General features: G+C 42.4%; 1 protein-coding gene across 7 annotated transcripts in view; it reads right to left on the reverse strand.

The window, feature by feature from the left end:
• AKTIP (AKT interacting protein) overlaps positions 1 to 26,849 on the reverse strand; it is a 58,988-nt gene that overhangs the window by 3,734 nt on the left and 28,405 nt on the right. For 2 of the 7 annotated variants that reach the window (XM_030832967.2, XM_030832961.2), the window contains exons 1-3: positions 5,405 to 5,541; positions 2,899 to 3,012; positions 1,523 to 1,728 (exon numbers count right to left, since the gene is read on the reverse strand). In XM_030832967.2, the coding sequence (XP_030688827.1) occupies positions 1,523 to 1,728; positions 2,899 to 2,940 (248 nt within the window). In that variant the 5' untranslated portion in view covers positions 2,941 to 3,012; positions 5,405 to 5,541. Of the gene's footprint in view, positions 1 to 1,522; positions 1,729 to 2,898; positions 3,013 to 4,774; positions 4,919 to 4,967; positions 5,287 to 5,400; positions 5,542 to 26,849 lie in introns of those variants that run through there. The other 5 variants (XM_030832962.2, XM_030832966.2, XM_030832963.3 and 2 more) reach the window with 5 other exon arrangements.

Consider the following 26,849-nt stretch of genomic DNA (forward strand, 5'->3'; position numbering starts at 1 on the left):
ATTCTGCTCTGTTCCTGTTTTAGCTGAGCTATGAGCCTAAACAAGTAACACTGTGCCCAGACCTTGAAAAGAACAATGTTGACTGAGGGTCTTAAGACACATTAACCTGCCAATCCTGAATGTTACTGCGAAGCAGCTTATTGGACCTCAGCTGTCTGTTTTTATTTATGACCTATTTGCTACCACACTTATATTTCAATCATTTTAAAGTAGTTATCCCATTTGTAACTCACTGTAATTCAGCATGTCAACAGCAGCATGGTTGGCAGATGTATCTACTGCAGTGAGGTTTGCCAAAAAGGCAATTTTGTGTCCTAATACAGACAGCAGATTTAATGCCACAACAGAAGCCTGTCCAACTCACTGCCTCGCCTCAAACACAGGCTTCCATTATAAAGCTAAAGGGACCTGTGCTACCAAATCACACTCGCCATTTACACTGGGGCCTCAGACCCTCTGACCATTACAACGTTAGCACAGTGAGGGACGGCTGGAGGATGCTTTTAAAATTAAACTTCATGTACAAAGGAAGTTTTACATGACTGAAATTCAGAATTAATTCTCCAGACGTTCTGCCCACATAACAAATGATCAAATCAAAGGCCATCTGCACTCAATCACTATTTGAGCCCCTCTGATGGGCCAAGCACTGTGGTACCACTACTAGACTCTGCGGAAGTGCCCGTCTCCTCACACTCTACTGATATGTGCAACTTCAGTCCAATTTTTGACTTCTGTGACCAGTCAAGTTCTTACTTACATGGAGCCCAAATCTTTAAAACTTCCCCATAATGGCCTAGTTCTGCCCCTGGGGGTCATACAGAATAAGTCAAATCCCCTTTCTAATGACGGACCTTCAGGTGAAGACAGCTTTAATAAGTACTTTCCAGGTTTTCTCCAAGTCAGTGGTTCCCGTTCCTTCAACTGCTGACTGCCAAGGTCAGGCTTCCTGACCTCCGCCTACTGGGACCATCTCCTCCTGGGACCATCTCTTTTGGGGACCCTCTCCTCAGTCTGTCAGGATAGATGCCTCTTACAGGGTGATCACCAGAATGGAGCGCAAACCTCCAGCTGGGTTTGACCCAAGAAAGAATAGATCGCCACCCGCCCACTGTCCCACCCTCTACAACAACCTCTTCAGAGGTGAGTTCCTCACCTCATATAAAGGTAGACCAAAATTAAGTTCCTTGTTGCTTAATAAATCTGTTTCCCCCCCCTTGCTCTCCAAAACAGACAAGGAAATTCAAGCACACATTTGCCTTAAATCTTACTTAGCCAAGCTCTCGATAAGAATCATTACTTTTAGAAGAGGATATTTACATAACACCACTTAGGCCTTGGTGAAGAAAGGTGATTTTGCTAGCAATAGAGTCCATCCTATATACATTAAGGCTAATACTGGAGGGGGATGGGTTTGAGCTTTAAGATTAAATGGCTGCTGTTCACTGAGTCCTTCAGAATAAGTTTCATTCTTCACCTTCAAGGGTCATTCAAAAGTTAACCCGTTTGTTTCAGAACTTACAATTCCGCAAGAAGGGAGTATTCCAGGTAGAAAGGTCCGTAAGAAGCATGCGTGCCATTTGCTGACTGTGTTGCCGGGGCAGGAGATGAAGGCTTAGTTATGGGCAAAGCATTTTTGGGAATAGAAGGCAGCTGTTTCTTTGGAGCAGTGCGTGGAGGACTGGTTTTCACATCCCCTGTTAATGTCTTTTCTTCACCATCAGATCGCTATTCAAGATGAAGCGGTGAGAACATTTGTTAGGATGATTCTTAAATCACAAGACTACATGTGATGTCCTTTAGTCTTTGACTGAAAAGCTGGAGTTACTCTTTTACAAGGACATTCTAGCACCATGATCAAGATGACCTGAAAGTCTGTTGAGCAGGCAGGCTATTACAGAGAGCAGAGCAAAGCTGAAGCAAGGCTAAATCGTAAGAAAATTCATGCATCAGCTGCAGCCTATAAAGACAGTAAGGCCAATATTTACAGGATTTACTTGAAACGGAGAAAGAAATGGTTTCTCCTGGCGGCCCCAGAAAGAGGGCAAGGGGTTACTACACAATTAGACAAGACTAGAAAGGTCCCCTAGCATTTAGCTGTAGAAAGTCGGGTGCTAAGCATCTCAAAATAAATAGTATAGAGGACTGAAAGCAGTCACTACCTGATGCCACCACTTCGGTTAGAAACTAAGAATGAAGCTGTTCTCTCACTTGCACGGGTCTGATTTTGATCTTGTCCCTAATGGACACGTTTCCACATCTGGACTATCATCAGTATAAACTGTCATTCTTAGTCAAAGACAGAGGGGTAAATGAGTCAGAGGCTAAACTGCCGTCTCATAGGCATCTCCTCGGCTCGAGCGCAGTCAAAGCCTGCGGAGTTAGCTGTATTAAAAGCGTACACAGCATCGTGTACAGGAAAAAAGATTAATAGCGGTGTTCTCTTACACGTGGAATTATGGGTGACATTCATTTTCTTTTTGTTTGTGTATTTTAAGCTTCCCTAAAATGTATTTTATTTAGAAAACTTAAACCAGTGCCCTCAAGTCTGACTTGACCATATTGGACTGGTTTTGCCCAACCAACACTTCTCTAACCATGAAATCTTGCAGTTTGTCACAAGACTACTACAATAAAGTGTCACAAATTTCATCATGTGTAAATATAACCTAAGTCAAAATAACAGAATTTTGATTACTAGAATGATTTCTATTTGAGATGTGATCTTGGTCTCAGAAACTGACTTTAATCAACCAAATAACTGTTTCCCAAAAGTAAAACCTGAACTAGAAAAACAAGGTAATTTTGTTAACATTATAGGCAACCTTGGTATGAATTATTTTGGCCTCTGGTCTGACACAGATGGGTTTCCTCAGTAAATTTATCAATTATACCTACTTTGCGTACAGAGCTTGTAGACATGCTCCAGAAAGGGTTCATAACGTGTACTCTAAACAAAGAAATTCAGTGGTCTGTGTCATCAAACTCTTCCGTCCGCAGAATTCACTTTACCTTAAAATGAGATGGGAAAACAGAGAAACAGACCAACACCAACAGTTAAGACTTCTGAAATAGTTAAGAACTAAATCTGTATCTCTAAGCAGAAATACAGTATAATGTTATATAACATGTAGTTATAAAAACCTAGGGGGAAAAATCTTTAGAAATAGTTTCCTTCTATATCCCCTCCCTCTCCTGACTCCAATTTCTTTCCCATCTTTAAATGCCGACAGGAATCTGTGTACCAAGTCCTTGGCCAGGATTCAGAATATTCAGTGACACAGTTCAGCTCTGGTGCCAGAAGTGCAAAAGATATGGACTACAGCAGCTGCTACTAGCATAATGTCTAGGCATTTAACTACTGGGAAAGCCAGGTTCAGAATGCACTGTACCCACTGACACAAAAGGTCTATCACAGTTCTCAGGGTTATGGGAATTAAAGATCCAAGGGAGCTGATTTGAGAGTGTCTTAAGTACAGAATGATTCTCTCCCACAAAACTAGCAACCAAAGGCAGAGCATACGAGACAGAGGGGGAGGGAGAACTGGGTCCTGTCTGGACCATCCACAAAACAAACAAACAAAAAACGACCTTTTCCAACTGCTTCAAGTGTGGAAACAGCAGAATTATGCAAAGTGGATAAGAAAGCATGTCTCAAAAGTCACCAAGTCAGTGGGTCATTTACTAAAAATACAAAGGAAGAGGCAAAGGACAAGCAGCAAGCGGAGCGTAAGAACAGTAATTTGTCTGCTCTGGTGACTTCCCCCAGGCTTGGTCATGTTTAAAACAGAGCTCTGCTAAATTCCTACTTGCACCAGTCAACAAGCTGAAGGTGAAAAGGGTAAAAATTTAAAGCAACATTTTACAAAATTTGTAAGAAGCAAATCATTAGAGAAGCATGTACCAAATGTCCCTCATCAGCAAAAATTTGTTTTCTGCCGAGCCTATGACATCCACAGGTGGGTCCCATACCCAACCAGTGCCCATTACTGCTGCTTTGCTTTCCAAGATACAATGCCACCCAATAATTGAATCCAAGTAATGAGGATTCTGGTTCTCCCACCTACCTGATGACTTACATCCAGTAAGTAGCAACTTATTGCTGAGAGCTCTCTGCAAATCTGTCTTTAAAGGTAAATATGATACAAGCCAAAATGGCTGGGACATCAAAACTGTGTGGGTGTGTATGTTCCTGTTTGGTGCAAATAAGAACAACACTGGTTTTCAGATCCAGAGTAATGTGCAGCACCCAACCATCATCTAGAACAGACCTGATTTAACAGGGAATCCTGTCCCCCTGGGATACAGCGCTCACCACCATGTAAATTTACTGGGGTGGATCAGTCACCTGTAAGGTCCCTTCCAAGTCTAACACGTAAAGATTCTATGACTTTGCCCTTAAGAATCAAATAAAACTTAGTCCCAGTTCCTCCTGTCTTTAAGAAGGAGGTATTGTCTACTGCTGCCTTTGTTTCCAGCGACGACATAATCGAGAAATTGTAGCACGCTTTTCATGAGCAACTACACCCTTTAATAGCTATCTACTTTACCCAGGCACAGTACAGCATTTTTCCAACAGGAGTGACATAGATGGAAGAAAACACAAGGCACGTCCTACTCATTCCGAAACAACTTTAGAATTTCTGCTGGTCTGGTCGTACAAACAACACATGATTGTCTCTTTATATCATACAGCTGAGAAGTCGTAGCTCGGCCCTATAAGAATGATCCGCACCTGTCCTGAGCCAAAACTTAAGAGACGGGCGGTGCTTACCTCCTATGTACCATAGTTCCTAAATAGGCACATCACCCCGAACAGCCTTAAATTCCATGTTAAGAGGCGACGGAGCAGGGCCCAGGGAAAAGATGAAAACAGCCTCTGCCCCGTCTCTCTGGGGAAAGCCGGGACGGGCACCCGCGCCCGGGGCGGAAACCCATCTCCGCGCACGCAGGGAATCTGGACAAACCTGTCTCGGGATGATGCAAGGCAGGAGCCAAATCCCGACCTCGCAAATAGCTCGAGGCCGGGCAGGCCCGCGAGACCCTCTGGTGGGGGGCTGCGAGCCTCGGACGCCCCCCTCAACCTGGGAGCGGGGACAGAGCCGGGAGTGGGGAGCGGGCCGAGGAGTGCGGGCCCCGGACGGGGCGAACCGGTCCGGCTCACCTCCCCTCCTCAGGCCGGCCCGGCCCCGCTCCCGGGCAGCCCCCAGCGCCAGGCCCCGGGCCCCGCGGCGGCCGGTGCAGCAGGTGCCTACGAACGCGGACAGGTGCCCAGCCCCGCCCCCGTGTCCCAATGCAGCCGCCGTCGCTACGGAGTCGAGGGCCCCTGGTAGGGTATACAAATGCCGGCCCCGAGGACGCTGGCGGTCCGCGTTTGAGGACTCGACAGCCCTCGCGTACCTACCACCGGCCTGGCAGCGCACCCCACCTCGGTGTTTTTAATGCAGTGCTCCCGGCTGCAGAGCGCCGTCGCGGCCCCTCAGCATCTCTGGCCGCAGAGCCAGCCCAGCCCCTACCTACTCCCCGCCCCGCCCAGCCCGGCTCCCAGCCTCCGGCTCCGCCCCTTGCCCCCCTCCCTTGGACCCGTACGCTTCCGCCCAGCCTCGCGGCGCCGAGTGGCTCCTACACCTGTCCGTCAAGGACGTTCTTCCGGGGGCGTTGGGGCGGCAGCACTAGGTCCTGCCAATCAAATCTGCTCGGTTCGGGTGGGGCCGCACTTGACCCTCCCCTTACGTAACAGCGTCCAGAGGGAACTGTCAGTCACGGAAGTATCGGCCCCGGGGGAGGGATGGGGCGGAAACAAACGCCGGTACATAATTGGTCACAGCGTCCGCCAGTCACCATGGAGACCCGCCCACAGGTTTGTGCGTGGCCACCGCTGTTATTCAGGCAGGCTATGGCTGCGGGTTTTCGAAACCCGAGGCAGGGCGGGGCCGGGCTCGGGGCAGGAGTCCGAGAGAGGAGCCCGGTCGCCGCCCGACCGCCTGGTGCCCGCCCCTGCTCGGTCCTCAGTCCCTGGCGTCGCTGCGGGGCCCGAGACCGCCACGTCGGGTCCGCCCGACGTGGGAGGGACTGGGGCCGCTGTCAGGTTGATAGACCCTGGAAGAACTTCTGGTGTAACATTGAGAAACGCCCATTTTCTGTGTCAAAGAATGGAGGAGCGAAGGGATGCAGAGGATGGGAGCTAAACTCCCAACTCATCCCTTGGCAGTAGCGCTGCCAGAAGGCTTTTTTAAAAGTGTACGTATCGGACCCAACCTATAGAATCCCAATCCGGGGGGTGGTGAGTACCAGGAATTTACATTTTTCACAAATTCCTCTGGTAATTCTGGTACGGACTGAAGTTTGAGAACCTCTCATGGTAACGTAGCGCCTGGTCCTCTTTTTTTTTTTTTTTTAACCTAACAAAGGTGGTCTGGAACACCTTTACCACATCTAACTCCTTACTGTTCAAAAACCTTCCACGGGAACCGTTTCAGACTGAATAAAATGTAAACTTAGCCTGATTTACAAGGCACACCCTATGCTGACCTCGTTCCCATATTCCCATCTCATTTCCCACGTTTTTCTCCAGCCTCATTCTGTGACGGATGCCCTTGGCTTACACCCTCCGAGCCTTTTATTACGATGGTGCCTCCTCTTGGGATGCCCTTCCAATCTCCACCTAACTCAGTATCTTACACTCAGAAGAGGAGGAGTATTCCCTGATCAGGTTGTTTGTTCAATTTTTGGTTGCCTTTGAAATTCTGGTAAAATGACCTCCTTGTAAAATGGCAGACAGCCAAACTCCCCTAATCCCAAGGGTTGGTTCTGAAATCCAACTTCCTCCTCTAGCGAAAACATTCCTGAGCCACTTCCTTTTGTCCAGTTTGAATACACTTAGGAATGTTATAATGCCCTTCCTTAATATTAGTCTCAATCAATATAAAGAGGAAGATAAACAGGAAATCCTTTCTCCTGGCCACAGGTGGTCTCCCTTGGCACCTCTCTCTGACCCAATCCCTCCTAAACTTGGCAGTCTCATCCTCTCCTAAACTTTTTTCTGATCTCACCTTCTACTCTCCTCCTTGGCAATCTATCCCTTCCCTCAGCTTCACCAAGGACTCACATATATTTCTCCAGCTCGGACCTCTCCACTGAGCTTCAGCTGCACGTATCCAACTGCCCATTTGGCACCAGATGCTTCAGACACATATCAGAATCCTTACAGCCGCACATGCCAGAAAACCCAACTCAAATCGGCTTGCATAGCCAGGGGATTTGCCTCACATGTAGGGCAGTTTCCAGCGGTGGCACTCTGGGCTTTAGGCACTGCTTTCAGGCTGGTCGCAAGATGGCTGCTGCCATTCCAGACACACCCAGATGTGACAATGCCTAGCAAAATAAAAAGCATCCTTTTCTCCCAAAGGTCTTTTTCGAAGAACAAGAAACCCTTTCCCAGAAGCTCCCCCCAAGCGATGCTTACCAGAAATGAGTCACTGGGTCTCTGCCCTCAATGAAACCAGTCAAGGGCAGGTGGAATGAGTCTGTCATGATTGGCTAGGGCTCAGCGAGATTTACCCCAGATCCCCGGCCTTCAGACAGAGAAGTGATATGATTGGATTTGTAGTTTGAAAAGGCCATTTTGTATGGAGAACAGATTGTGCAAATACAAGAGCGTGTGGGGAACCACTGCGGTGGCTCAGCAAGACACCATTGCATGAATTTGATGGTGGAGATGGAGAAGTGAATGAGTTCAGATATTTAAGAGGTAGAATGGACAGGACTTGGCCATGGATTAGATATGGAGGGTAAGGGGTTGAAGACAAGGGGGAGTATCATGGATAGAGCCTAGATTTTGACTTGAGCTACTGGGTGAATAGTGAGGCCACTCACTGAGATGAGAAACAGTAAGCCATACTGTTTACAGGGGTGGGGGAGATGGGGAAATAGTTCTTTTTGGGATAGGCAACATTTGGGGTGTTTCTGTAAGTACTGTTGCTTGCGTACCTGGTAACCATTTCCCCCTTCTTCATTGCTAACAGAGCCTTGATTTTTATTGAGGAGCCCCCCCCCTACTTCAGTGGTTTCCTGTTGCTCTTGGGACAAAGACCAAACTCCTTACCATCACCAAGGGCCCAGCATGGCAGGGCCAACACCTGTCCAGCCCCACAGGCCCCAGGTTCCAACCACTTACATCCTTTTAATTCCTTGGAGGTGTGATGCTCTCCCTCTCTGCCCCACCACAAGAGGGGGCCTTTGCACTGGATGTTCCCTTTGACTGGACCTTTCTTTTCTCTCCCCCTATACAGACCTCTGCTCAAACACCACTTCCTCAGGGCAATTTTCTGTCTATTTGGGAGATGACTTATTAGTAGCTCTCTCCATACTATACAGTAAGCTCCACCAGGCAGGAACCATGTCTGTTTCATTCTTTCTGGTCTCTGCAGCATCCAGTCCAATGCCTGGATGTAGTAGGTATGCAACAAATACTTGACAAATGAAGGACAGAAGCAACTAAAGTATATTTAAAACACCTGCCTACCTGCATGCCCCCAGCTCTGCACCAAGAAAGGACCTCATTATGAAAATGAGGATGATTTATTTAAACGGAAATGAGGAGGCAGCCTTGAGGTACCATTTCTTTAAGACTAAAATATAAAGTACTAAGAAAAAGAAAACTACTGGCCCTAAACACTACCTGTAAAACATTTTTAATCACTTCATAATACATTCATTATTGTAAGTTTTGGAAACATATCTGATATTTGTGTCAAAAGATGAATTCTGCATAGAGGGAACTTTCCTCGACATAATAAAGGTCATATATGACAAACCCACAGCCAACATCATCCTCAATGGTGAAAAACTGAAAGCATTTCCACTAAGATCAGGAACAAGACAAGGTTGCCCACTCTCACCACTCTTATTCAATATAGTTTTGGAAGTTTTAGCCACAGCAATCAGAGAAGAAAAGGAAATAAAAGGAATCCAAATCGGAAAAGAAGTAAAGCTGTCACTGTTTGCAGATGACATGATACTATACATAGAGAATCCTAAAGATGGTACCAGAAAACTACTAAAGCTAATCAATGAATTTGGTAAAGCAGCAGGATACAAAAATTAATGCACAGAAATCTCTTGCAATCCTATACACTAATGATGAAAAATCTGAAAGTGAAATCAAGAAAACACTCCCATTTACCACTGCAACAAAAAGAATAAAATATCTAGGAATAAACCTACCTAAGGAGACAAAAAACCTGTATGCAGAAAATTATAAGACACAGATGAAAGAAATTAAAGATGATACAAATAGATGGAGAGATATACCATGTTCTTGGATTGGAAGAATCAACATTGTGAAAATGACTCTACTACCCAAAGCAATCTACAGATTCAATCCTATCAAACTACCACTGGCATTTTTCACAGAACTAGAACAAAAAATTTCACAATTTGTATGGAAACACAAAAGACTCCGAATAGCCAAAGCAATCTTGAGAACGAAAAACGGAGCTGGAGGAATCACGCTCCCTGACTTCAGAATATACTACAAAGCTACAGTAATCAAGACAGTATGGTACTGGCACAAAAACAGAAAGATAGATCAATGGAACAGGAGAGAAAGCCCAGAGATAAACCCACGCACATATGGTCACCTTATCTTTGATAAAGGAGGCAGGAATGTACAGTGGAGAAAGGACAGCCTCTTCAATAAGTGGTGCTGGGAAAACTGGACAGGCACATCTAAAAGCATGAGATTAGATCACTCCCTAACACCATACACAAAAATAAGCTCAAAATGGATTAAAGACCTAAATGTAAGGCCAGAAACTATCAAACTCTTAGAGGAAAACACAGGCAGAACACTCTATGACATAAATCATAGCAAGATCCTTTTTGACCCACCTCCTAGAGAAATGGAAATAAAAACAAAAATAAACAAATGGAACCTAATGAAACTGCAAAGCTTTTGCACAGCAAAGAAAACCATAAACAAGACTAAAAGACAACCCTCAGAACGGGAGAAAATATTTGCAAATGAAGCAACTGACAAACGATTAATTTCCAAAATTTACAAGCAGCTCATGCAGCTCAATAACAAAAGAACAAACAACCCAATCCAAAAATGGGCAGAAGACCATATAGACATTTCTCCAAAGAAGATATACAGACTGCCAGCAAACACATGAAAGAATGCTCAACATCATTAATCATTAGGGAAATGCAAATCAAAACTACAATGAGATCATCTCACACCAGTCAGAATGGCCATCATCAAAAAATCTAGAAACAATAAGTGCTGGAGAGGGTGTGGAGAAAAGGGAACACTCTTGCACTGCTGGTGGGAATGTGAATTGGTACAGCCACTATGGAGAACAGTATCGAGGTTCCTTAAAAAACTACAAATAGAACTACCATATAACCCAGCAATCTCACTACTGGGCACATACCCTGAGAAAACCATAATTCAAAAAGAGTCATGTACCAAAATGTTCATTGCAGCTCTATTTACAATAGCCTGGAGATGGAAACAACCTAAGTGTGCATCATCGGATGAATGGATAAAGAAGATGTGGCACATATATACAATGGAATATTACTCAGCCATAAAAAGAAACGAAATTGAGCTATTTGTAATGAGGTGGATAGACCTAGAGTCTGTCATACAGAGTGAAGTAAGTCAGAAAGAGAAAGACAAATACTGTATGCTAACACATATATATGGAATTTAAGAAAAAAAATAAATGTCATGAAGAACCTACGGGTAAGACAGGAATAAAGACACAGACCTACTGGAGAATGGACTTGAGGATATGGGGAGGGGGAAGGGTGAGCTGTGACAGGGTGAGAGAGAGGCATGGACATATATACACTACCAAACGTAAGGTAGATAGCTAGTGGGAAGCAGCCGCATGGCACAGGGATATCGGCTCGGTGCTTTGTGACCGCCTGGAGGGGTGGGATAGGGAGGGTTGGAGGGAGGGAGATGCAAGAGGGAAGAGATATGGGAACATATGTATATGTGTAACTGATTCACTTTGTTATAAAGCAGAAACTAACACACCATTGTAAAACAATTATACCCCAAAAGAGATGTTAAAAAAAAAAATAAAAGATGAATTCTTGGGACTTCCCTGGCAGTCCAGTGGTTAGGACTCTGCGCTCCCAACTCAGGGGGCACAGGTTCAATCCCTGGTTGGGGAACTAGGATCCCACATGCCACGCAGCAAAAAAAAAAAAATAATAAATAAATAGAAAATAAATTTTTTTAAAAAGATGAATTCTTCTTGCATCAGGACTTAGTAGATGTGTGATCTGTATGAGTATTCAAGACTCGTGCTCATTTTCTAATCAGCAAAATATTCATTGAATCCATTCTTCTTTTGGTCTTTGGGAAATTAACTGTACAAAGCAGTTTAGATCACTGATTTACTACTAAAGGAAGGCCTGAACAGAAGGAAGGGACCAAATGATGGTTAGTTGGAATGTATATGTGTTTCATACATGTGGACACATATGAGCCAGTACGTTAAGCTCAATTCATTTGCCTCCTAAATCCTTTTCTGAAAGGTAGATTCCTATATAGTATGGTATGTGTGTCACTGATTACACCCATCGTTAAAGATACATGTGATGATTGTATAGCTATGCATTTATTTTAATACATCAGAGAAAAACTCAACAACACATCACAACCATGACTTTATGGATAGTAATGTTTAGGATGAGACCACAGTAGGCATTTAAGTTGTTTTTTTCTTTAAGTGAATGGATTTAAGAGAGGATATTAAGTATTACAGTTAATGGTCCTCAGATATGGCAGAAATCATGAATTTTTGTCAATGATTGAAGTTTGAGAAACACTGCTATAGAGGATGATGTGGCTTTTATCCTTTCTACATCCTCACTGATCATTATAATTCTTGCTTATAACATCACAAATGGGCTTCCAGTTTTGGGGTGCATCACATTTTCTTCCCTGACCTTGTTCCTGTAACTCCTGGTTCTTGAATAAATTAGTGAGTGGATGGTTGGATGATTGGATAGACAGATGAAAGGATGAATTTTACAGAATACAGTATTTCAAGTCTAAATCAGAGTAACCGATGGACCACTGTATTTATGCCTTAAGGAAAAGCAACCAGTATACAACATTGCAGCTCATAGAGGGCCAGAATAGAATTGATTTTCTTTTATAAACAGCGCTTTGGGGACTTTCCTGGTGGTCTGGTGGGTAAGACCCCATGCTCCCAATGCAGGTGACCCACGTTTGATCCCTGGTCAGGGAACTAGATCCCGCATTCCTGCCGCAGCTAAGAGTTTACATGCCACAACTAAGAAGCCCGCGTGCCGCAACTAAAAGATCCCACGTGCTGCAACGAACATCCTGGGTGCCACAACTTAGACCCAGCACAGCCAAAATAAATAGAATACTTTAAAAAACCAAAACAGAACACAATCAAACAGTACTTTGAACATGGCATGACACTACAAATAACCACCCACTCTCAGCATGCTACTAACTATTCCACCAGCCACAAGAGCTATCTTCTCTTTAATTGGCATTCTTTGCAAAATCACCTCACTCTGCAGTTTTAAAGCATTTAGAAAGATGATAAAGGCTTAAGGTTAGCTTTAACTAGAGTGGCAGATTTAGAAAGGGAAAACCAAAAAGAGAGAAAGAAATATTCATTCATTGATAAATAATTCAGGGTCTGCTGTGGGTAGGACACTGTTCCTGACATAGACACCTTCCTTTCTTACACAGGTAAATAGTGATTTGTGGAAGACAAGAAGTCCCAATGATTTTGAGAGTCTGCTACCCAAAGCAAATGACATTGTCACCATCATTTATTCCAACTTTTTAATGTAAAAATTTTCAGTCATACAGAAAAGTAGAGTACAATGACCATCTTATACTCACCACCCAGTTTCAACAACGTTTAATGGTGTAATCGTTTTGCTATATTTCCTTTCCCTGTCTACTTTTTTATTCCTGAATCATTTCAAAAGAAGTTGCAGAGAGAGACAAGATGACAGAGAAGGAGGATGGGGAACTCACTTCCCCCCACGAACACATCAAATACATCTACATGTGGAGAAATTCCCACTGAAGACCAACTGGAGACTGGCAGAAAGGCTCTTGTATAACCAAGGCTGAAAGAAAGTTCCACACGGAATTGGGTAGGAAGGGAAGAGAAGCCATCAGGTCGGGACCTGTGCCCCGGTAGGGGACTCAGAGGAATTCCCTTGGACTCCTTTTACACAGGTGGGGTTCCTCCCTGGGGAGTAAGCACTTTGAGCCACATACTGGCCACACCAGCCATGGGGGATCTGACTCCAGGAAAGGCGTCCGCTTGGCTGGCTGGAAGGCTGGTAGGACTAACAGGAGGACTGTAGGAAGCCTGGACTCCACCTGTGAGGCATGCATAAATGCTTGCTTACTCCCCAGACAGCGGGGAAAGGGCAGATTGAAACTGCCTGGGATGCTGGGTTCTTGCGACCACCCTGGCACTCAACCCAGCCTGAGGTGAGTGCCTCCACCAGCCCTGCCTCCTCTGCAGCACAGCTCCACACTACAGTGAGGGCTTCAGGGGCCAAGGGGAGAGCTCCGTTGTGAGGAACAAAGGTGGCTCTGACTCAGAGTGGCCTCTGAGTGGGGTGGGGGCAGCCACTATGGGTGCTCATGGAGACAGTACATCAGAAGCGATCAGGGACCCTGACTGCAACCAGGACCACCACAGCTGTACCCAGACCCAGGCCAAGCACCAGCACCAGCCCCTCTGGCTCCAACACTGCTCGCCTCTGGGATAGGGGAGCCAGTGCTGGGGTGGGAGGAGAGCACACCCTTAAAGGGAACAGAGCCAGGTCAGACCTGACCGTCAGGGCTTCTGCTCCAGCAACTTGGAACTTGCCTCCACCCTCAAAATAGTGGTGTTGGCCACTGAACAGAGGAGAAGCCCTGGCTCACACTTGGTGCTGGCTCTAGCCCCTTCATCTCCAGCCCCACCTCCTACCAAGGTGATAGCTGCCAGAACACCCTGGAGAAAGGGGTCAAAAATGTATTTGATGGAATTATGGCTGAAAACTTTCTAAACCTGAAGAAGGAAACAGATATCCAAGTACAGGAAGCACAGAGGTTCCCAAACAAGATGAAGCCAAACACACCCACACCAAGACGTATCATAATTAAAATAGCAAAGGTTAAATACAGAGAATTCTAAAGGCAGCAAGAGGACAAAGAGTCATATACAAGGGAACCTCCACATAAAGCTATAAATGATTTTCTCTGCAGAAATTTTGCAGGCCGGAAGGGAGTGACATATATTCAAAGGGCTAGAAGGGAAAATCCTGCAACCTAGCCTAGCAATAATATCATTTAGAATTGAAGGAGAGATAAAGAGCTTCTCAGACAAGTGAAAACTAAAAGAGCTCATCAATACTAAATCTACCCTAAAAGAAATGATAAGGCTCTTCTTTAAGTAGAAAAGAAAGGGCTATAACAAGACGTAAGTATAGGAAAGGAAAAATCCCACTAGTAAAGGCAAATATATAGTAAAGGATCAACCTCTTAAATAAGCTAGTACAAAGATTGAAAGACAAAATATTGTAAAATCAATTATAACTACAATAATCAGTAAAGGGATAAACATAAAGATGTAAAATATGACATCAAAAACACAAAATGTTTGGGAGGGGAGCAAAAAGTGTAGATCTTTTGGAATGTGCTTGAACTTAAATGAATGTGCTTAAACAAGTAGATATAGTTTTAGGTCAACATATATGAACCACACGGTAACCACAAATCAAAAACCTACAATAGAAAAACAAAAGTAAACAAATGGGACTTAATTAAACTCAAAAGCTCTTGCACAGCAAAGGAAACCATAAACAACATGAAAAGACAACCCACATAGTGGGAGAAAATGCTTTCAAATGAAGAGACTGACAAGGCATTAATCTCCAAAATATAGAAACAGCTCATGCAGCTCAATATCAAAAAATCAAACAACCCAATCAAAAAATGGTCCTAAGATCTAAGTAGAGATTTCTCCAAAGAAGACATACAGATGACAAAAAGCACATGAAAAGATGCTCAACATCACTAATTATTAGAGAAATGCAAATCAAAACTATAATGAGGTATCACCTCACACCAGTCAGAATGGCCATCATCAAAATAATCTACCAAAAAAAAAAAAAAATCTACAAACAATAAATGCTGGAGAGGGTGTGGAGAAAAGGAAACCCTTGTACACTGTTGGTGGGAATGTAAATCGGTACAGCCACTATGGAGAACAGTTTGGAGGTTCCTAAAAAACTAAAAATAGAGCTACCATATGATCCAGCAATCCCACTCCTGGGCATATATCCAGAGAAAACCATAATTCGAAAAGATACATGCACCCCAGTGTTCATTGCAGCACTATTTACAATAGCCAGGACATGGAAGCCACCTAAATGTCCATCGATGGACATAAAGAAGATGTGGTACATACCTACAATGGAATATTACACAGCCATAAAAGAGAATGAAATAATGCCATTTGCAGCGACATGGATGGACCTAGAGATTGTCATACTGAGTAAAGTAAGATAAACAAAGACAAATATCATATGATATCACTTATATGTGGAATCTAAAACAAAAATGGTACAAATGAACTTATTTACAAAGCAGAAATAGAGTCACTGATGTAGAAAATAAACATGGTTATCAAGGGGGGGTGGGATAAGATGGGAGATTGGGATTAACATATACACACTACTATATATAAAATAGATAACTAATTAGAACCTACTGTATACCACAGGGAACTCTACTCAATACTCTGTAATGACCTGTATGGGAAAATAATCTAAAAAAGAGTGTATATATGTATTTGTATAAATGAGTCACTTTGCTGTACAGCAGAAACTAACACAAAATTGTAAATCAACTATACTCCAATAAAAATTAACTTTAAAAAAGCCCTACAATAGATACACAAAAACTAGAAAGAAAGTAACACAAGCATACCACTAAAGAAAATCATCAAACCACAAGGGAAGAAACTAAAAGTAGAAAATAGAGAGGAACTACAAAAACAACAAGAAAACAAGTAACAAAAAGGGCAATAAGTACATAACTATCAATAATCACTGTGTCAATGGACTGAAATGCTCCAGTCAAAAGACATAGGATGGCTTAATGGATAAAAAACCTAGACACATCTATATACTGCTTACAAAGAGACTCATTTTGGAGCTAAAGACACACACAGACTGAAAGTGAGGGGATGGGAAAATATATTTCATGCAAACGGAAACAATAAGACAGTGGGGGTAGCAATACACATATCAGACAAAATAGACTTTAAAACAAATTCTATAACAAAAGACAAAGAAGGTCATTATGGAATGATGAAGGGATCAATACAAGAAAAGGATATAATACTTATTAACATATGTACATCTAATACAGGAGCACCTAAATGTGTAAAGCAAATATTAACATATATCAAGGGAGAAATTGACAATAATACAAAAATAGTAGAGGTCTTTAACATCCCAATGGACAGATGATCCAAACATAAAATCAATAAGGAAACAGTGGTCTTAAATGAAACATTAGACCAGTTGGACTTGATAGATATCTACAGGACATTCCATCCTCAAACAGGAGAATACACATTCTTTTAAAGTGCACATGGAACGTTCTCTAGGATAGATCACATGCTAGGCCACAAAACAAGTTTCAACAAATTTAAGGTGATAGAAATTATATCAAGCATTTTTTAATACCACAATGGTATGAAGCTAGAAATAAATTACAGGAAGAAAAATGGGAAAAACACAAACATGTGGAGACTAAACAACATGCAACTAAAACAAACAAACAAAGAAAAAATGGATGGAGTTCCCATTTAAAATCACATCAAAAAGGATAAAATACATAGGAATAAACTTGACGAAGAAGGTGAAAGACCTATACTCTGAAAACTATAAAACATTGATGAAGGGAATTGAAGATGATACAAAGAAATGGAAAGGTATTCCACACTCATGGATTGGAGGAATTAATATTGTTAAAATGTCTATACTATCCAAAGCAATCTACAGATTTAATGCAATCTCTATCAAAATACCCATGACGTTTTCCACAGAACTGGACAAATAATCCTAAAATTTATATGGAACCACAAAAGACTCCAAATTGCCAAAACAATTGTTAGAAAAAAGAAGATAGCTGGAGGTATCATGCTCCCTGACTTCAGACTATACAACAAAGCTACAGTAATCAAAACAGCATGTTACTGGCACAAAAACAGACATATAGATCAATGGGACAGAATAGAGAGCCCATAAATAAACCCACACACTTACAGTCAACTAATCTATGACAAAGGGGGCAAGAATACACATTGGAGAAAAGAAAATCTCTTCAATATGTGGTGCTGGGAAAACTGGGCAGCTACATGTAAAAGACTGACATTAGAACACTTTCTCACACCATATACAAAAATAAACTCAAAATGGATTAAAGACCTAAATGTAAGACGTGAAACCATAAAACTCCTAGAAGAGAACATAGGCAGAACACTCTTTGACGTAAATTGTAGCAATAATTTTTTGGATCTGTCTCTTAAGGCAAAAGAAACAAAAGCAAAACTAAATGAATGGGTCCTGAATTTGTTATATTTGAAAGCTTTTGCTCATCAAAGGAAACCATCAACAAAACAAAAGGCAACATACTCAATGGGAGAAACTATTTGTAGATGAGATGGACAAGGGGTTAATATACAAAATATATGAACAGTTCATACAATTCAATATCAGAAAAACAAACAACCTGATTAAAAGATGGGCAGAAGACCTGAATAGACATTTTTCCAAAGAAGATCTACAGGTGGCCAACAGGCACATGAAAATATGCTTACCATCGCTAATCATCAGAGAAATGCAAATCAAAACCACCATAAGGTATTACCTCACACCTGTCAGAATGGCTATCATCAAAAAATCTACAAATAACAAATGTTGGCAAAGATGTGGAGAAAAGGGAACCATAGGGCACTGTTGGTGGGAATGTAAATTGGTGCAGCCACTGTGGAGAACAGTATGGAGGTTCCTCAAACAACTGAAAATATAAAACTACCATATGATCCAGCAACTCCACTCCTGGGTATATATCTGAAGAAAATGAAAACACCTATTTGAAAAGATACATGCACCCCAATGTTCATGGCAGCATTATTTATAATAGCCGAGACATGGAAGCAGTCTAAGTGCCCATCAACAGATGAATGGATAAAGAAGATGTGGTGTATATATATACAATGAAATATTACTGAGCCATAAAAAAGAATGAAATTCTGCCATTTGCAACAACATGGATGGACCTAGAGGGTATTATGCTTAGTGAACTACATCAGACGGAGAAAGAAAAATACTGTATGATATCACTTACATGTGGAATTAAAAAAAATAAAACAAATGAATGAATATAACAAAACAGAAGCAGATTCACAGATATAGAGACAAAACTGTGGTTACCACAGTTTTGTGGGGAGAGGAAAGGGGGAGGCAAGATAGGGGTAGGGGATTAAGAGGTACAAACTACTATGTATAAATTAAATAAACAACAAGGATGTATTATGCAGCACAGGGAAATATAGCCACTATTTTGTAACCACTTTAAATGGAATATAATCTATAAAAATGTTGAATATGTTGTACACCTGAAACTTTTATAGTGAAAATCAACTATAATTCAATTTAAAAAAGTAAGTTGGGGACATCATGAACTTCACTCCTAGATACTTCAGCATGTATCTCCTAAGGTCTAGGACATTACACTACCTACAGGGCCACTGACACACCTGAGAAAATGGTCTAAATTCCTAGCCTCATTACATGCCTACACCTATTTAAATTGCCCTTATTTTCACACAGCATAAAAAAAGCTTTTATTGTTACTATTTTTCAAAACCACCATCCAATCAAGATCCATTCATTGCATTTGGTTGTGATGTCGCTTTAATCTCTGTTATAGAACAATCCTTCCCTCCACCCCCATAACATGGACCACTTGAACAGACCAGGATGGATTTCCTGTGATGTTGTTTAGCTTGATCATCTATCCCTGTATTTCTGGTATACAGTAAGGGCTGAACACTTGATTAGATTTAGCATTTCCGGCAGGAGTACTTCGTGGGGGAGGAGCTTATTTTGACTCCTTGAACTATTGATTTAATAGAATTGCATCCTAATGATGATGGATGAACAATTAAAAACAGAAACATTGTGCTGACACAAGTTACTTGACTATCTGACACTGTAAACAGTAGTAAATTTTGAAGTTTCCAGTTGGATAACTTGGCCTTTGCTACTTCCCACTTTTAAGGCTGACTTACTGTAAATGACTTTGTTCTCACAGGAATCAATGAGACCATAAATTGGACTTGCTATTCATGGCCACTTGCTGAGCACTTAATGCCAGCCACGTTGAATCCAGTTGAAAAATTAACTGAATGCGGCTCGGAAGACACTAGGCGGAGAAGGGTGGTTGCTGTGTTAGCGAATGTGAGCGAGGAGAAGTGGGGCCGGCGGGCGTCTTAAGGACGATGGTCATGCATTTTGCACTTGAACGTTTGTTACATCCCACCTGCAGCCAAGCCTGGGCCTCAGGTCCCCACTAAGGGGTACCCTGTAAACCTGAACGACGCTCACTTTTTTCTCTCTCTCTGGATATGACAAGGTACCAAACATTCCTTAACGTGTAGAGCAGGGAAAATAAAGACTGCTTGAAGGAATATTAAAGCCTGGTGCACTGTTGCTTCCTTTGGCAATGTGACTCTAAACAAAGGTGACGGCAGAGACCGTTACTGTATATCCTAACGGGCTCATGTGAATGTATTTGTATTTCCCCAGTAACAGGCAGCAGTTTTTCCTGACACCATTTATATCGCCCTTCCCTTTCAATTGACACTAACTGGCAAACCTTGCCCTGCTGCGTCTAATATGGCTCCACGCCCGGGAAAGCGCAGGGCGAGTAAATTACCCAAGGGGACGTCGACCTTAACGCCTCCTGGTGGAGGGTCGAGTGCCCTCTGGTGGGCAATGGGAAGAATGCGTGCAGCAAAGCAGGAATTAATTTACCTAAGGATGTTTCTCATAGAGAATATTATATGTACATTTTAAATAGACCCCTGCTCTTAAAATCCTGCACCTACACTTGCATTCCTGAAAAAAATCCACAGCTAAAAGAGTTATATTTCCCTTACACAAAATGCTTAATAGTCTCAAGCACGACAGCATCTCCACCAGGGGTTTAAGTACCCAGAGATGAGGGACGGGTTCAAGAAAGAGGTTTTTACTGAATATTTCACTGAAGACGCCTTAAACACGCTGTAAGTATTATCCCAGAAGCCATTTTCCAGGGCTGCCCCACCTAAGAAAGTTCATGCCTTTAACCCCCAGCGTCTCCCCGTTGGTTCTCGCACTTGACTTTATCCCTCTACAACTACCCTCCTCCTACTCCCATCAAAACCAGAACTCGGAATCTTCATTCCCTAAAACATGAATGACTAATGAAAGCTGAACCCTCCCGCACACTCTAGGACCCAAAGCCCGAAGTTAAAGACGTGAAATGCGAACGGGGCGTTTCCAGCACTGACCCAGAGCACGGTTGACCAATTTTATCCACCGCTGGAGGTGGTCTGGGGAATGAAAGGACGGGGGAAGGGATTAGGAGAAACGGGGCTGGGATGAGCAGGCGACCGCTGCATCCCCTCCCCAAGGCTCCACACTCAAGCTGTTAGACGGCTGCGACACAGTCGAGGAAAAGGCCAGCCTCGAATATGCCCACGTGACTAAGGATGGGGGCGGTCAACTGGGCGTCTCTGACCAGGTTTGCGTTTAGGTAGAAACGCAGGGACAGAGGTGTTCCCCGGGAATACGAGTCACTTAAGAGTTAGGCCATCGCCTGAGGGTCATGTGATCCAGCTTCTAAGGACAAATATTTACATTAATCACTAATGACTGGAAGCTGCACTGGTTGCCCTGTTCTGCTGGTATGGGCAGATTAACCCAGATGATGAGTCCTCTGGGGTCAGCTGGGGAAATCCCAACTTCCAGGAGGGTTTGGGAGAAAGCCCGCAGCCTCAAACCACCATCCAGTCACATCTTCACAACCAGTAACTGGGTTTACTGGGGTCTTTCTATCTTAAATCCCAGCATGGGGTGCAGTAGGAGGCCCTGCCTACCCCCACTGTGGGAGTCCTCCCCTTTCTCTTCCCTTCTGGAAGAGCCACAGTGACTCAACCCAGCCACTGTCCCAAATGCAGCTCTTTGGCTGATTAGAATGTGTGTTGCTACTGCTTCCTGACCAGAAATATCACTCAGCAGTAACATGCAAGGTCGCACACACGGAGAGGAAGGGGAGCAAAGAATTACGCCACAGTACAGACAATCCCTAAGTCATTCATATGCCTCCACTGCTACCACCCTGGTCCAAGCCACCATGACCTCTGACCTCTCACCTGGATGACAGCGCCAGCCTCCTTGCTGGGCTCTGGCTTCCCCCGCCTCCTCTTAGTCTGTCCTCAACATGGCGGGTAGAGTGAGCATGTTAAGTCTCAAGTCAGGCCATGTCACTCTCTGCTCAAACCTTCCAATGGTTTCCCATCTCATACCAACTAAAGGCCTAAGAGATCCTAGGTAATCTAGCCACCGTGACCCACTCACCTGTCCCCAGCTCCTTCTCTGACTTAATCCCCTACCACATTTCTCCTCCTCACCCTACTCCAGCCTTGATGGACTCAGCTGTTCCTGGAAATTTCCAGGCATGTGCCTGCCTCAGGGCCTTTGCACTTCCTGGTTTCCCTCTACCTGGAATGCTCTTCCCCCAAATATCTACACAGTTCATTCTCTTACCATTTCAATTTTTTTTCCTATCCATACCCTAACCCTAGCCCTAGCCCCAGCCCTAGCCCTAGCTCTAGCCCTAGCCCTAGCCCTAACCCTAACCCTATTACATTGTGGGCTTTCAATGAAGATACAAGGGGAATGGTATGGCTAGTTATTTTGTTCTTAAATATTACAAAGGATTGTGCTAAAATCTGCCTAATCTCTGCTGATACCAGAGTACAACAGTTACCAAAATACAATTGTTCAGAACACTACAATTATTTTTGCAATACTGTATTTCATTTTAAAATGGTAAAATGTTTAGTCAGCCAAGACATAATTGTGAGTAACTGGATTTTTTTCAGTGTAGGATTTCATTATATCAGGGAACTAGAAATTGGTATATTAAAATTTCCATGAACACATATGCAGGAAAAGTAGTTCTGTGATTTCTTTTTTATGTTACATGGTTTCCTTTCTTACTTTATTAAGGTATGACACAAAAAGTTGTACATATTTATTTATTTATTTTTGGCTGCATCGGGTCTGTTGCTTGCGCCGGCTTTCTCTAGTTGCACAGAGCAGGGGCTACTCTTCATTGCAGTGTGCGGGCTTCTCATTTTGGTGGCTTCTCTTGTTGCGGAGCATGGGCTCTAAGCATGTGGGCTTCAGTAGTTGTGGTCCGTGGGCTCTAGAGCGCATGCTCAGTAGTTGTGGCACACGGGCTTAACTGCTCCAAAGCATGTGGGATCTTCCCAAACCAGGGCTCAGAACCCGTGTCCCCTGCATTGGCAGGCAGATTCTTAACCACTGCACCACCAGGGAAGTCCAAGCTGTACATATTTAAATTAAACAACTTGATGAGTTTGGAGGTAAGTATACATCTGTGAAACCATCACCACAATCTATGCCATAAATATATCCTCCCATCCTCTCTCTTATCTGTCATAATCAACACTTAATATCTACCCTCTTAACAAAAAAAAAATTTTTTTTTAATATTTTGGCCACACTGCACAGCTTGTGGGATCTCAGTTCCCCGACCAGGGATTGAACCTGGACCACAGCAGTGACAGCGCCATATCCCAACCACTAGGCCACCAGGGAACTCCCTTAGCAAAAATTTTAAGTGTACAAGTTTTATACTTACAACTCTATTGCTAACTACATGCACTATGTGTACAGTAGATATCTACGACTTATTCATTGTGAATAACTGAAACTTTGTACCCTTTATCAACACCTCCTTATTCTCCCTCCTCCCCTGGTAACCACCATTCTACTCTCAGATTCTATGAATTTGACTATTTTAGATTTGTAATATAAATGGTATTGTGTAGTATTTGTTCTTCAGTGTCTGGCTTATTTCACTTAGCATAATGTCTTCTAGGTTCATCCATGTTGTTGAAAATGGCAAGATTTCTTTCTTTTTTAATGGCTGAATAACACTCCTTTGTATTTAAATACCACATTTTCTTTATCCACTCATCTATCAACGGACATTTAAGTTTCTTCTATGTCTTGGTTGTTGTGAGTAATGCTGCAGTGAACGTGGGACTGCAGATATCTCTTCAAGATCCTGATTTCAATTCCTTTGGACATATACCCAGAAGTGGAATTGTTGGATCATATGGTGGTTCTATTTTTAATCTTTTGAGGAATCTCCATACTGTTTTCCATAATGGCTGCACCAATTTACATTCACATCAACAGTGTAGAAGGGTTCCCTTTTCTCCACATCCTTGGCCACACTTCTTATTTATTTTTTGATAATAGCCCTCCCAACAGGTGTGAGGCTACCTCACTGTCATTTTCATTTGCATTTCCCTGATAATTTTTCATATATCTGTTGGCCAGATACATATTTATATGTCTTCTTTGGAGAAATGTCTACTCAGGTCTTTTGTCCATTTTGTAATTGGGTTATTTGGGGGGTATTTTGCTATTGAATTGTAGGAGTTCCTTATATGTTTTGTATATTAACCTTTTATCGTCTATATGGTTTGCAAATATTTTCTCCCATAGAGTACATTGCCTTTTCATTTGGTTGGTGGTTTCCTTTGTTGTGCAGAAGCTTTTTAATTTGATGTAATCCACATTTATTTTTGCTTTTGTCACCTGGGCTTTTGGTGTCATATTTAAAAAATCATTGCCAAAACCAATGTCAAGGACCTTTGTTTTTCCTGATGTTTTCTTCTAAGAGTTTTATGGTTTCAGTCTTTCTTTCTTTTTTTTTTTTTTTTTTTGCGATACGCAGGTCTCTCACTGTTGTGGCCTCTCCCTTTGCAGAGCACAGGCTCCAGATGCGCAGGCTCAGTGGCCATGGCTCACGGGCCTAGCTGCTCCGTGGCATGTGGGATCTTCCTGGATCGGGGCACGAACCCGTGTCCCCTGCATCGGCAGGCGGACTCTCAACCACTGCGCCACCAGGGAAGCCCCAGGTCTTACTTTTAAGTCTTTACTTTGAATTGATTTTTGTGTATCATGTTTTTAAGGTCCAATTTTGTTCTTTTGCATGTGAATATCCAGTTTTCCCAACACCAGTTATTGAAGAAATTGTCCTTTTCCCATTGTGTTTTCTTGGCTCCCTTATCAGATATCAGTTGACTGTATACGTGTCCATTTATTTCTGATGTCTCTATTCCACTGGTTCCACTGGTCTGTACGTCTGTTTTTATGCCAGTGCCATGCTGTTTTGAATACTGTAGTTTTGTCATATATTTTGAAATCAGAAAGTGTGATGCCTCCAGTTTTGTTCTTTTTTTCTCAGGATTGCTTTGTCTATTTGGGGTTTTTGTGGTTCCATATGAATTTTAGGATTGTTTCTTCTATTTTATAAAAATTGTCTTTGAGATTTTGATATGGATTGAATTGAATCTGTAGGTCACTTTGGGTAGTATGTATATTTTAACAGTATTAATTCATTGCATGAGCACAGGATGTCTTTCCATTTATTTGTGTTTTGTTAAATTTCTTTCATCAACATTTTATAGTTTTCAGTCTTTCACCTCCTTGGTTAAGTTTATTCCTAAGTATTTTATTCTTTTTGATGCTATTGTAAATGGGATTGATTTCTTGATTTCCTTTTAAGATTGTTTGTTGTTAGTGTACAGAAACACAACTGATTTTTATATGTTGTCTTTATATCCTGCAACTTTACTGAATTCATTTATTTCTAACAGTTTTTTTTTATGGCGTCTTCAGCATTTTCCACACATAAGATCATGTCATCTTAAACAGAGATAATTTTACTTCTTCCTTTCCAGTTTGGTTGCCATTTATTTATTTTTGCCTAATTACTCTGGCTAGGACTTCTAGTACTATGTTGAGTAGAAGTGGCAAGTGAACATCCCTGCCTTCTTCCCCATCTAACAAGAAAACCTTTTAGTTTTTCACCATTGAGTATGAGATTAGCTATAGGCTTTTCACATACAGCCTTTATCTTGTTCAGGTAAATTCCTTCTATACCTAATCTGTTGAGAGTTTATATCATAAAAGGGTGTTGAATTTTGTTAAATGCTTTTCTGCATCTATTGAGATGATCATGTGACTTTTATTCTTCATTTTGTTAATGTGGTGTATCATATTGATTAATTCACAAATGTGGAACCCTCCTTGCATCCCAGGGATAAATTCCACTTGGTCATGGTGTATGATGCTTTTATTGTGCTGTTGAATTCAATTTGCTCCTATTTTGTTGAGGATTTTTGCATCTATCTTCATCAATTGTTTCAGTTTTCTTCTCAAACACCCCTCATCAGTGAGCTCTTTCCTGGCCACCATATTTAAAATAGCAACTCCTCTCCACCCTCTAGCACCTGCTCTATTTTGCCCCTTAACGTTTATCACCAAACATACTTCACATGTTTATTTATGGTCTGTCTCCCCCACCTCCTTCTCTGACCCATGTAAAGCCAGTAAAGGCAGGGATTTTTATTTTTTGTCTGTTTGGTCACTTCTATAGTTCTTTTGCCTATAAAAAAAAAAGTGTGGCACACAGCAGACAAATAATATGGGTTGAATTGTGTCCTCCCCAAATTTTTATGTTGAAGCCCTAATTCCTAGAACCTCTGACTGTGACTATATTTTGAGGTAGGGTCTCAAAGTGTTGATTAAGTTAACATGAGGTCATATGCATGAGCCCTAATCTGACTAGTGTCTTGGTAAGAAGAGAAAATTTGGACACACAAGGAGACACCAGATTCACACTCTTAGAGGGACAACCATGTGAACAGGCAGTAAGAGGGTGGCTATCCACAAGCCCAAGGTGGAGGCCTCAGAGAAAATGAACCCTACCAGCATCTTGATCTTGGACTTCCAGCCTCCAGACTCTGAGAAAATAAATGTTTGCTGTTTATGCTACCTAGCCTGTGGTATTTTGTTATGGCAGCCTGAGCAAACTGATACAGCATGAAATATTTGTTGGCTGAATCAATGTCTTTGGAAGGCCTAAAATAGTTGCTTCCAGCTGTGGAATGGCTTCAATGTTTTTCTCCTTCCCATATTAAGATAAGCGTTCACTATATATCTTTCACTCCTGGAGGGATCTGTTGGCCCCAGGGAAAGTTGGCCTGTGATTAAGGTTTCCCCACATCTGTACCAACATGTGGGGTGGGCCACACTAGAGGTTCTCAGGAGGTAACTGTACAGAGGTGCTTCTAATGATGCTTTCCCCAATGGCCTGCAGCGTGGGTCAGTAGAATTGGCCGTCTCCTACGATGACGCTCTGACCACACTTAAAATCAGAAAACCCTATAAACCAGAAGGGGCGGTAAAGATCCCTGTAATAGTAGTAGTAGCTGTGGCCGTAATAGCAGCTATAACTACTGTTGTTTCTGACATTTAGTGAGCTTTTACTCTGAGTCAATATGGTAAGCACTCTATAAATCTTAGCTCTTTAATACTTGCGATAATCCAGTGAGATGGGAGCTTGTACTGTCCCTACTTCACAGAGAAGGTAACTGCGGATTGGA

This window comes from Globicephala melas, chromosome 19 (assembly GCF_963455315.2).
Source record: "Globicephala melas chromosome 19, mGloMel1.2, whole genome shotgun sequence".
Classification (NCBI taxonomy): Eukaryota; Metazoa; Chordata; class Mammalia; order Artiodactyla; family Delphinidae; genus Globicephala; species Globicephala melas.